We start from the raw sequence: 12,327 nt of genomic DNA, 5'->3' as shown, positions 1-12,327 counted from the left end.
TGTACCATCAAATCAGATCTGACTGGTACAGGAGGAGATTGTCCCTCCTTCTCCAGCAGAGCATCTGGTGGATTTGAACCGTGCACCTCTGGGATTGCAGTACACCTTCTTGCCACTAGGCCACCAGAGCTCGCCACATTCTTTTAAAGTAATAATTTCTTCTTCAATCTGAGTTTTACCATCTTAACAAGGGTATTTAAAAAGCATTTCTTGAATTTCCTGAGAATTCTTTTTAGAGTTTTTTAAGATGACTCTTCTTTTTTTGTGCATCTCTTATTTGGTGCCTTGAATTGGTTCCGACTCAGACCGATACGAAGGATGATGCATAGAGTCCTAGGCCTGTCCTAGACCCTGTGACACCCTCTGCATCGCTGCTGCATGGAAACCCAGCCCCCTGAGGGTTTTCTTCCAACTCATTGTGAACTGGGCGAGAGGTTTCCGTTTGACAGCAGCTACACACGTGTCTTTGTGTGGTCTCGATAACATTGCCAGCAGAAGGCGTGTGCATTGTGGTTGGGGGTTAGCACTGTTCCCTCGGATGCTTTTGCGCCCAGCTGGCCTCAGTCACCCCAGGAGAGAAGGAGGAGTGAGGGTTGTTAGGAGCTATGCAGCAGCTATTCACATTGACACCTGTGGTCATGGAAACACCCAAACCAAACACACACACACACACACCCGTTGATGACTTGATTCTGGCTCCTGGAGACCCCTCAATATTTGAGGGAGAAACCCACCACACCTGCTTCTGAGGAGCTGGTCGATCCCAACTGCTGGCCTTTGGGGTCGCAGTCTGTCTCCCCCATGCAGTGTGCCACCAGGCCTCTGCATGATTCTGAAAGGTGGGAGGGAAAGTGGAAGGAAGAGGAAAGATCGAAGGCTAGCACTTGCCTCAGTTTCCCTGGTTTCAGAGGAGGGTGTTGGGAGCCACGGGCAGGCTTAGGTGAAGGCCCCGCCCCCCTGAGCTCATTGCCGAAGGCCAACAAGAGAACAGCCAGTTGCCATGGAGTCCATCCTGGTTCGTGGTCACCCGGGAGTGTCGGTGTCAAGGCACAGCTGTGCTCATAGGGCTTCTGATACGGGGCTCGTTCTCCCATGCCCGAGTCTTAATGGCATCTTGATTTTCATGGGGCAGGTGGACATCTAAGGAGCCCTGGTTACGTGGTTCTGAGGAAGAAAAGACCAGGCAATCTGTCTCCAGATTACAGCCTTTGGGGAAGGGGGGATCATGTGTACCAGTAAAGGAATTTTTCTTTTACTTTTCGAAGAGAAGAGCCAACTGTGGGGAGGGAGGGGGTGGGCAGGGAGAAAAGTGCAACAATGAATGAATGGGAATCCAAAGTCTCTAAAGGTTCATTAAAATTAATAAAGTATAATTTTTATTTTATTTTTTTTATTTTTTTGTGTGTGTATACCGTCAAATTGGATCTGACTGGTACAGGAGGAGATTGCCCCTCCTTCTCCAGCAGAGGATCTGGTGGATTTGAACCGCATATCTCTGGGATTGCAGTGCAGCTTCTTGCCTCTAGGCCACCAGAGCTCCCTAATAAAGTATAATTTTTTTAAAAAAAGATTAAAGCCTTGGAGATTTTATAGGGCTTTTTTTTTAAAAAAATTTTTTGTGTGTGTACCATCAAATCGGATCTGACTAGTACAGGAAATTGTCCCTCCTCCAGCAGAACATCTGGTGGATTCGAATTGAGTACCTCTGAGATTGCAGTGCAGCTTCTTGCCACTAGGCCACCAGACCTCGCCTATAGGGCTATTTTCATGTGTCACTTGAAGTTCACCATATGAGTCACAATTGACCCAGTGGCACCGAACCACAGCCACAGACAGCACGATGTAGGAATGGCTTAAGGTGACATGAGAAAGGCCTTATGGAAGGTGGGTCCCTAGGAAGACAGATCCTTGTCTCTTGGATTCCTTAAGTTGTGCAAACACTTAATACACTCGGCTGCTTACTGAAAGGTTGGACGTTCAGGTCCATCTCCAGGCTCCTCAGAAGAAAGGCCTGGCAGTCTGCTTCTGGAAATCAAGCTGGGGATTCATCAGGGGCAGACCCCCTGATAACTACTGGGAGTTAGTAGTGGTTCTTCCAGAGCTCCTGGTCGTGTTGGAAGGGAGAGGCTGTGTGCGCTGATTCCCAGTCCTTGCTGAGCTCTAGTGTAAGGAGACAAAGGTAAGGGGGGTGCGGGCGATCTGCTGAGACACGGTCCTTGTCTGCCTGGGCCTCCCAGCACTAGTGGGGAGGCTGAGAGCACAGGTGGCTGGACGGCCGTGGTGTCCAGGAGAGGATGGAGGAGGCAGGACTCTCCCTGGAGCCGAGGGGGACAGGAGTGGTTTGTACAAGCTCTTGTGACACCTCTTCCCACATCCCGCAGGCAACCACCACCAAGGTTCCAGAGATCCGCGACGTAACGAGAATTGAACGCATCGGTGAGTGAGCCCGCTGTGACGGGATGGTCTGGGTGCCATCTGCACACACACACACACACACACACACACACACACACACACACACACATCTCCTAGGGGAGGATGCTGCTGCCTCCTGGGCGGCCTAGTGTCAAAAAGCTGCGCTGCAGTCCCAAGGCATGCAAGTTTGAGGCCACCTGCTGCACTGCAGGAGAAGGCTGGGTAATCTCCTCCCGTGCAATTAACTGCTTCTGAAAACCCACCTGAGGGTCAGCTGTGGATCCGTTCTGACTCCACTGTACACGGCAACATTGATCAACGCGGGGGGGCTCCCACCTCAGGCCTCGGTGCTGGCTTGGCCCCCCTGCTGGGTCCTTGGATACGCCAGGAGCATCCTGGGGGGACGTGATGACAGCATGTGGGGAGTGCTGCCCGCGATTCCCAGCTGGGTGTCTGGCATGAGTGAGGGCACGGCCTCTGGCCCCTTCTCCACAGTGTGTGTCCCCCCATCAGATGCTCAGGAACTAAGCACTGAATCTGGGCACATCCTAGTGGGGCCGCCTGGAGTGAGGAGGTGCACAGTCCCATTTCCTGGGGAGGTGACAGGCTCAGCGGTTGCAGAGTTGGGAAGCCAGGAGCAAGAATGTGGGCCAAGCGGGGCCGCAGGGGCCAGCCTTCAGAAAGAGTGGAACCCTTCCGTGCCCTTCCTCACCCAGCTTCTGCCAGATCCCATCATTCTGCCTCTGATACCTCCCCTGGGGTCTCCGACCTATAGCTGGGGCTCCTGGCCTCGTGCCTCGAATTCCTCCTCCACACCGTGAACCTGAGCGCTCACCTCACAGCAGGTTTTAAGGTTTCAGGAGGCAATCGTGTAACACTCTTAACGTGCGTGGGCCAGCACCATGAGCAGAGGTGCTGCTGGGAGTCAGGCAGAGAGGGCCAGGCAGCCCTCAGCGCTCATGCTAGATCGGGGGCAGCCAGACGGTAAAGTTCAAGTCCATCAGTTTCTGTGCACGACCCCATGTGACAGAGCCACACTGCCTCGTAGGGTTTCTTGGCTGTAATTTTTTTTTTAAAATACATTTTTTTGTGTGTACCATCAAATCGGATCTGACTGGTACAGGAGGAGATTGCCCTTCTTTCTCCAGTAGGCCATCTGGTGGATTCAAACTACGTACCTCTGGGATTGCAGTGCAGCTTTTTGCCACTAGGCCACCAGAGCCCCCTTCTTGGCTGTAATCTTGACAAGAGCAGATCAGTCACCAGGGCTTCCCACCACAGAGCCTTTGGACTAACGGCTTCATGGCTGCACCACCAGGACACCTTGCTAGTGATGCCACAGCAGCCTGGTGGCTCTCTGCCTCCGTGTCCTCCCCCACAGCCGAGCATCTGTCTCACCAGCGGTTGCAACTGTCACCAAGTCCACTCCAACTCATAGTGACCCCGCAGGTGCCCTGGGTTCCCAGACCCTGAGTCTTCACAGAAGCAGATTGCCTTGTCCCCTCTGAAGAGCTGGCTGGTAGAGTCGAACTGCCAGCCTTTTGGTTAGCAGCCCAGCACCTAATCTCCTGTGTGTGAGTGAATGGGTTCAGACTGTGTTCCAATAAAACTTTATTCACAATCGTCATGAGCTGGGCCATGAGCTCTGGCCTGGTGCAGACTATCGGAATCCTTTCTGTCTCTACATCCCTGTCTTCACGTCCTCGTGTTCAACAAGGCCTGGTCGGGGAGGAGCCCTGGAGGCCTCCCAGGGTGGCCACGGCTCGTAGCGTTCCAGCAGATACAGCCTGAGATCATTGGAACCTGGGCGTGCTGTGTGGACCACCAGGTTATGATTGTTAATTAGGTCCTAGTGATATCTGCCCACCATTTGAGGTGGACGTTTGCTCCCCACTTTCCAGTTTGATCAAGGAGAAGAACAGGATTTGGAGGGGAACTGCCCTTTTCTGAGGCTGCCAACCCCCCCCCCAACCCAGAGCCACCGGTCCCTTCTTAATCTTGTGTCCCCCACACAGGTGCTCACTCCCATATCCGGGGACTGGGGCTGGACGATGCCTTGGAGCCGCGGCAGGTAAAGCAATGGGACAGGGAAGGGACTGGGGGGGCGGGGACACACGACATGTGCTCTGCAGACCTTGGGCCGTGGAGTTAAAAGCTCAGCTGCAAGGGGAGCTCTGGTGGCCTAGTGGCAAGGAGCTGCAACTACAATCCCTGAGGCACACGGTTCGAATCCACCAGATGCTCTGCCAGGAAAAGGAGGGTCAATCTCTTCCTGTACCAGTCAGATCTGATTTGACGGTACACGCACACAAAAATAATAATTAAAAAAAAAAGCTCAGCTGCAGATGGAGCCGCAGGGATGCTAAGAAATTGGGGGCCAGAGAGGGGGTGCATGTCTCCTGTCCACCCCATTTACAAGTTCTGGTCTCACCAGCCAGGGCAGCACGGGGATGCAGTCCCTACCCGACTTGCATGTCCCCTCACTTGCTCCCTCACCTCCTACCCTCCAGGCCTCGCAGGGCATGGTGGGGCAGCTGGTGGCCCGGCGGGCAGCGGGCGTGGTGCTGGAGATGATCCGAGAAGGCAAGATCGCCGGCCGGGCAGTCCTTATCGCCGGCCAGCCAGGCACCGGGAAAACGGCCATCGCCATGGGTAAGCGGGGAGCAGCCCTGACGTCTGCCAAGTAGTCCCTCTCTGGTCAGAGCAAGGATCAGTCACATTTAACAGATAGCCACACACAGCTGGGGCTGCCCCACACGAGTTCACGCTTGCATAGAAGAATCTGGATTAGGTCACACAAGGCAGAGTGCTAGATTCCGTGATGTCATACATCTGCGCCTGTCCCCCGCATGTCAACACTGCATCTCAAGGTTCCAAGAGGGCTGCCTCTGCGCCAGCCTTCCCAGCCCCAATCCAGGCAGCTGGAAAGTGGGGGGTTCCGGTGAGTGTAGCTCCTCGAGGTAGCCCACAGTTGTGCTTCAATTTCAGTTCATCAGACGCTCACCTTGTACTGCAAGGGAAATTGAAATGTTATCAACTTTGTTTTCAAAATTTAGACTGGGGTTGTTTTGTTGTTATTGTTTTGTTTTGTTATTTTGTGTGTGTGTGTGTGTGTGTGTGTGTGTGTGCGCGCGTGTGCGCGCACCATCAAATCAGATCTGACTGGTACAGGAGGAGATTGTCCCTTCTTCTCCAGCAGAGCATCTGGTGGATTTGAACCATGCACCTCTGGGATTGCAGTACACCTTCTTGCCACTAGGCCACCAGAGCTTGCCTGTTTGTTTGGTTTTTTAAATTTATTATTAATTTCAATGAAAATTTGCAGAGACTTTGGATTTCCATTCATTCATTGTTGCACTTTTCTCCTCTCCCAACCCCCCCCCCAGCACACTACTTGGAAAAGTAAAATTCTTTCATTATTTTACAAACCCTCCTCCCAGGTCCACTCCACTATGCAGCCTTCACTCTGGACTCTGTCATGACAAAAATACCTAATCACATATCCCTTTTAAACAGTTTTCTTCCTCATCTATTTCAATGCAGTATACATTATTGAACCCATCTTTCTCAGTTTCTCTCCAACCCCAAGGTCAGTCCTGTTTTACAACAGTGGCACCATGCAGTATTTGTCCTTTTGTGACTGAGATACTTCAATCAGCATAATGTCCTCCAGGGTCACCCATTTTGAATAATATTGCATGAGTTCCTTGTTTTTCAATGCAGTGTATTATTCCATTGTGTGAATATACCGCAGCTTCTCTCCATTCCTTTGTTGATGGGCACTTAGGTTGTTTCCAACTCCTTACTACTGTGAACAAAGCCACGATAAACATGGGTGTGCATATATCTGCCTGGATGTCAGTTATGGTATTTTGGGGATATATTCCCAGTAGTGGAATTGCTGGGTCAAATGGTATCTCTATTTGCAACTTTTTGAGAAAGTTCCATACCGCCTTCCAGTGGTTGCATCATTTTACATTCCCAGCAACAGTGAATAAGGGTTCCAGTTTCTCCACAGCCTCGTCAGCATTTGTTTCTGGCTGTGTGTGTGTTAAATTTTGCTGTTCTTACTGGGGTAAGATGATATCTCATAGTTGTTCAGATTTGCATCTCTCTTAGAGCTAGAGATTTTGAACATTTCTTCATGTGCTTGTTGACCATCTGAATGTCTTCTTTCGTGACATGTCTGTTCATATCCTGTGCCCATTTTTCTGTTGCATTATTTACCTTTATCTTGTCGTGGTGCTCAATATTTTATTTTATTTTTATTTTATTTTATTATTTCTTGTGTGTGTACCGTCAGATCAGATCTGACTGGTACAGGAGGAGATTGTCCCTGGATAAATTCTGGATATAAGTCCCTTAACATGTCATTACCAAATACTTTTTCCCAGTCTGTGGTTTCGCCTTTTACCCTGTTGGAGTTTTTAGATGTGCGTAGGGATTTGGTTCTCAGAAGGTCCCATTCATCTAGTTTATGTTCTCCTGGTTGTAGGAAGACTGAGGTTGTCTTAATTCACCAAGTTTGAGGCTGAGGAAGAAGGGGATGACGGGGAAGCTGATCCCTGACTGATAATCAGTAGTTGTTACAACCCACTAGTGATCCTGAGATCCTTCTGTTACTTCCCTTCATCCTCCTCGTTGAACCCCTCTTCATCCTTCAGCCTCCTCCCATGACACGAAAGCTCCTCTCTGTCCACTTCCAGCCGAAGCCCTCCCTCAGGCTTCTGGGGTCAGGCGGCTGCAAGCAGGTCTTCAGTTAAGATGAAGTCGTGTTCACTTAGGGGCTCTGGCTTCAGGGGTGCCTGGCCTGCTTGTGGTCACCTCCAGGATGCTGTGTGCTGGAGGGGCTGTGGCACTGACGGAGGCGCCTCCTGTCCCCGTGGGGAGGGAGAGGAGTGACATGGCCGGAGTCGGGAGGGCCTCCCAGAGGAGTCAGTACCTGAGCGAAGACTGGGACTCTCCACAGACATCAGCCAGGGTGTCCGGGCAGGACACGGACTCCTGCACCCTGTCCTCTGGCCCCCCACTCCCCCCATCACTCTGAACCTGACGCTGACCAGCTCTTAGACTGGCCTAGGCCACACCTCCAGACGCAGCCCCTTCTAGCTGGGAAGGCGTGGGGAGCTGGTGCCAGAGATGCCCCGACTTACGCAGCCCTCTTGTCCCCAGGCATGGCCCAGTCCCTGGGCCCCGACACCCCTTTCACAGCCATTGCGGGCAGCGAGATCTTCTCCCTGGAGATGAGCAAGACGGAGGCCCTGACGCAGGCTTTCCGCCGCTCCATCGGTGTCCGCATCAAGTGAGCTGGGCCCCGGGCTGGGAGGGCCCCACTCCCCAGCCCCGACCCCACCACCTTCTGCATAAGGGGGAGGGTTCCAAGCACCTCCTGTCGGGCTCTCCCCTCACATCTGCTCTCTGACTAGGGAGGAGACGGAGATCATCGAAGGGGAGGTCGTGGAGATTCAGATTGACCGGCCAGCTACGGGGACGGTGAGTCAGCGCCCCAGACAGGGCCTGAGGGGTCGGGACCCTGCTGAATCAGGAGCACCCCTGCAGGCTGTCACTGGGCTCGCGCGGACACGTGGGCCGGGAGCAGGGAATCTGAAGCCCAGAGAGTAAGAAGGCCGGCTTGGAAGCTGTCAGCAGTAATTCTGACCTTACGGTGTTTATCTGCTGCTGCATGGAGTTTATCTAGGGCGGTAATCTAGCGTGTTACAAACTGCTAATTGAAAAGTCAGCTGTTCAGATCCTCCGGCCTCCACTTGGGAGAAAGTCGAGCAGCCTCCAGTACGCACATCCAGCCCCGTTGCAGAGTCCGGGCCCATGTGACCCCCGGAATCCGATTCGGGGGTTGGACTGAGGCGCGATGATGCTGGCGGCCTTGACCCTCTGCTTTTTTTGAAGTGACAAATTTTTTATTAATCTTTGAAGTATAAAATCAAAGACCGAGAGGGAGCTCTGGTGCTAATAAGCTATGCTGCAGTCCCAAAGGCGCGCGGTTCGAATCCACCAGATGCACCAGAGGGGCAGTGTCCTTCTGTGCCAGTCAGATCTGACTCGATGGTACACAAGGGTGGGGAAGGAAAGACGGACGTTCTAGTCTGCACGCATGAAAGAAAGGATACTAAAACAGAGAGCTTCCCGCGTCAAGTGTGTGCTGCTGAATTAGGGCAGACGCCGTGCAGTTTACAGCCTCTGAAACTCGATGGTACATAACAAAAACCTAGGAGACTTAGTCGGGATTCCCTCAGCGGTAATGCGGTCGCTTGATACCAGCGGTGGCGGCTGTGTGTGTTAGTTAAGATTGAGTGTAAACGTAAAGGCAACAATTTTAACAATATTGTCATTTCAAGTTATGCATATTTTAAGGTAAGATTGAGTATAAACGTAAAGGCAACAATTTTAACAATATTGTCATTTCAAGTTATGCATATTTTAAGGTAAGATTGAGTATAAACGTAAAGGCAACAATTTTAACAATATTGTCAGGCTGTGTGTGTTAGAAAGCGTACCTTGGGGAGTTCTGTCATCTGTACACACCCAGGAGGACAGCTGATGTCACCCTGGTGAATGTCCCCCTCTCTCCCAGCGTCCCCACAGTTGCCCCTTGGGAACCTGGGTAGAGGTCTGGGTGGGTCAGGAAGTGTCCCGTAGTGCTGAAGGGATGGGACCGCTCTGAGCCCCTTCTCTGGCCCTCCGCCCTCCTAGGGCTCCAAGGTGGGCAAGCTGACCCTGAAGACCACAGAGATGGAGACCATCTATGACCTGGGCACCAAGATGATCGAGTCCCTGACCAAGGACAAGGTCCAGGCCGGGTAAGCAATGGGGGGTGCCTGATGGCGGAGGAGAAAGTGGGCCCTCCCTTCCTCCATCCCTCCTGTCCATCCTGTCCTCGCTCCCTCCCTCCTGCCCCCTTTCCTCACCCCTGCCGCCTGCCTGCCCTTCCTCACCCCCCACCTGCCCTCCCTCACCCCCTTCTGCCCTCCCACCCCCAGGGACGTGATCACCATAGACAAGGCCACAGGCAAGATCTCAAAACTGGGGCGCTCCTTCACGCGGGCCCGGGACTACGATGCCATGGGCTCTCAGGTAAGCATAGGCTTCATGGGGACCCCGCCAGCCTGGATCACGCGCTTGCCCCCTCCCCCACCTGCACCCCTCAGGTCTGAGCCCTCCTGCCCCCTATAACGTTGAGTCAGCTCATCACATCCTTCCCCCCATATTTCCCTGGGAGCCCATGCCCTTCAGGTGTTGACCCCGTCACTCTCGCCTTTCTGTCCTTCCCGGGCAGCCCCAGTCTCCCTGTCCCGCCCTCTGGGGCCCCCTTTTATGCCCGTCTCGACCTCACCCACAGACCAAGTTCGTGCAGTGCCCGGACGGGGAGCTGCAAAAGCGCAAGGAGGTGGTGCACACAGTGTCCCTGCACGAGATCGACGTCATCAACTCCCGCACGCAGGGCTTCCTGGCGCTTTTCTCGGGTGAGGCCCCGGCCGCCCCCGGACATCCAGCCCTCCCAGGGCCTCTCCCCCTCCCTGAGCCCTGTCCGGTGGTCAGTGGGTGCCCGCTCCCTCCCTGCTCGCTTTCTGGTGTTTTCCCGGGTCCCCGCCATTTCTGGCCCTGGCACCTGCCTTTGCCCACCTCCGGTCCCTCTGCAGGGTCCCTGGTAGCACAGGGGTTAAGTCTGGATGTCGCCGTGCTCCGCAGAAAGCCGTGCAGTGAGCCACGAAGATAATGGCTTTGAAGACCCTGTGGGCAGCGCTGCTGCCTTGGGGTGGCCATGAGTCAGAGTCCACTCAGTGGGGGCGCGTTTGGTGTCCGAGTGGGGTCCTTGACCCTCCCTGACGCCCCTTCCCACCTCTGACAGGCGACACGGGGGAGATCAAGTCGGAAGTCCGGGAACAGATCAACGCCAAGGTGGCTGAGTGGCGAGAGGAGGGCAAGGCCGAGATCATCCCCGGGGTGAGTGCTGGGCAGTGGATGGGCGGACGGGGGGCTGCGGGAGGCTGCCAGGGCGTCTGACTGAGGGCCCCCGTGTCCCCCCCCATGGCTCCAGGTGCTATTCATCGACGAGGTCCACATGCTGGACATCGAGAGCTTCTCCTTCCTCAACCGGGCCCTGGAGAGTGACATGGCACCGGTCCTCATCATGGCCACCAACCGCGGCATCACGCGGTGAGCCAGCCCCCGGGGCTTGGGGTGCTGTGGGCAGTGGGACTGGCCGCTCCCCGGGGTGGGGTCTGGGGCTGTCGGTGCTGGAGACTGCCCATTCCTCTTCCGTGGAGCCGGGCGTGGCTTCAGGGCAGACACACACACACCCACAGTTAGGATCGGCAGCAGGCCTCAACGCACGGGGACGCCTTGTCCTCACGCGGGAGAGATGGGCTGTCTCCTCCCGTCCCACTGACAGGCTCTGCAGAGCGCCCGGAGGAGGCTCGCCTCTGAGTTGCCTTTGAAATGACGGCGTCTGACATAACAGCAGTGCGTGACTGGAGGGACCTCCTGCGGCCTCACTGGTAGAACAGAGGTCCTGTCCGGCCAAAGGCAGGCAGTTCAGGTCCACTGGCGGCTTTGAAGGGAGGGAGATGACAGTTTCTTCCCGCGTGACCGACCGCCTCTGAACACTTGCTGGAGGGTCAGCCGCGAGGTGTCTCTGACTTGACAGCAGTGAAGGGAATTTTTTTTTTTAGTGGTTTCTTAACATAGTGTGTATCTGTGAGCCTGCTAACCCGGTCAGTGGGTCAAGTCCACAGGCTGTTCTCAGGAGTAAGGTGAAGGCGTCTGCCCCTGGTTTGAAACCCGCCGGAGGGTCTCTGAGTTGGCAGTGGGTTCGTTTCGTTTTACCGAATGGACACAAGCCTTGGAAGCTGGGGTCGGGGTGTTGTCTCAGCCACCTGTTACGGATCGGTGGTGACTCGGTTTTTTTTGTTTGTTTTTAAATTTTTTTTTATTTTATTATTTTTGTGTGAGTGTACCATCAAATCAGATCTGACTGGTACAGGAGGAGGTTGTCTCCTCCTTCCCCGGCAGAGCATCTGGTGGATTTGAACCGCGTACCTCTGGGATTGCAGTGCAGTGTCTTGCCACTAGGCCACCAGAGCTCCCTTAGGGGTTTTTAAGTGCTCTGCTGCCAATAAAAAGGTCTACAGTTCCAATCCAGCAGCCACTGGAAGTGAGGAAGAAGTGGCAGTCTGCTTCCTCCCAGATGGACAGTGGGACACCACTGGGGCGGTTCTACTCTGTGCTATTGGGGGTCTGTCTTAGGGAACAGAGCAGCCCCGGGGCCCTGCCCTCAGGTCGTGTCTAGATTGCGAGGGGCAGGCATCTCAGTGTCTAGGGGAGACCGTCAAGGCAGAGGTGGCTCACATGGGCGTCTCCTGGGGGTCCACTGTGCTGGGCTCCGGGGTGGCAGGCCCAGCCTCGATCCAGGGAGGGACCTTGCTGCCCAGCCCGCCCACTGGTCTCCAGGTGGAGAGCTACGGTGACGGGGCCGCTCAAGGTGAAGCAGCAGGGCTGGCCTCAGTGAGTGGGTGGTGGGGTTAGCACAGGGTGACGGGGAGGCTGGGACCCCGCTGGGTCCTTGAGGGCCCCCCTGACATGCCCTGTGCCTCCTCGCCCTCAGGATCCGGGGCACCAGTTACCAGAGCCCGCACGGCATCCCCATTGACCTGCTTGACCGGCTGCTCATCGTGTCCACGTCGCCCTACAGCGAGAAGGACATGAAGCAGATCCTCCGCATCCGGTGAGAGACGGGAGGGGCCTGCACCCTGGAGAGGACCGACCCGGCCTGCAGGCCACCGGGGCTCTGTGACCCCTCAGCTCCCGGGGTCGGGGCGACCGCAGCTCTGTGACCCCTCAGCTCCCTGAGCCGGGGTCGGGGTGGACACAGCTCTGTGACCCCTCAGCTCCCGG

At 54.8% G+C, this 12,327-nt stretch overlaps 1 protein-coding gene across 1 annotated transcript in view; it reads left to right on the top strand.

The window, feature by feature from the left end:
* Nucleotides 1-12,327, top strand: part of RUVBL2 (RuvB-like AAA ATPase 2) — a 16,153-nt gene that overhangs the window by 2,248 nt on the left and 1,578 nt on the right. Inside the window, exons 2-12 of the mRNA XM_006898681.1 lie at nt 2,382-2,436; nt 4,431-4,486; nt 4,926-5,067; nt 7,588-7,717; nt 7,842-7,908; nt 9,127-9,233; nt 9,414-9,507; nt 9,773-9,896; nt 10,283-10,377; nt 10,472-10,590; nt 12,038-12,157. Of these exons, the coding sequence (XP_006898743.1) occupies nt 2,382-2,436; nt 4,431-4,486; nt 4,926-5,067; nt 7,588-7,717; nt 7,842-7,908; nt 9,127-9,233; nt 9,414-9,507; nt 9,773-9,896; nt 10,283-10,377; nt 10,472-10,590; nt 12,038-12,157 (1,109 nt within the window). The remainder of the gene's footprint in view (nt 1-2,381; nt 2,437-4,430; nt 4,487-4,925; nt 5,068-7,587; nt 7,718-7,841; nt 7,909-9,126; nt 9,234-9,413; nt 9,508-9,772; nt 9,897-10,282; nt 10,378-10,471; nt 10,591-12,037; nt 12,158-12,327) is intronic.

This window comes from Elephantulus edwardii, unplaced genomic scaffold (genome assembly GCF_000299155.1).
Source record: "Elephantulus edwardii isolate Elephantulus edwardi_28Jun2011 unplaced genomic scaffold, EleEdw1.0 scaffold00236, whole genome shotgun sequence".
NCBI lineage: Eukaryota > Metazoa > Chordata > Mammalia > Macroscelidea > Macroscelididae > Elephantulus > Elephantulus edwardii.
Note: the sequence above shows the minus strand (reverse complement) of the source record. Positions and strands in the feature narration are given on the sequence as shown.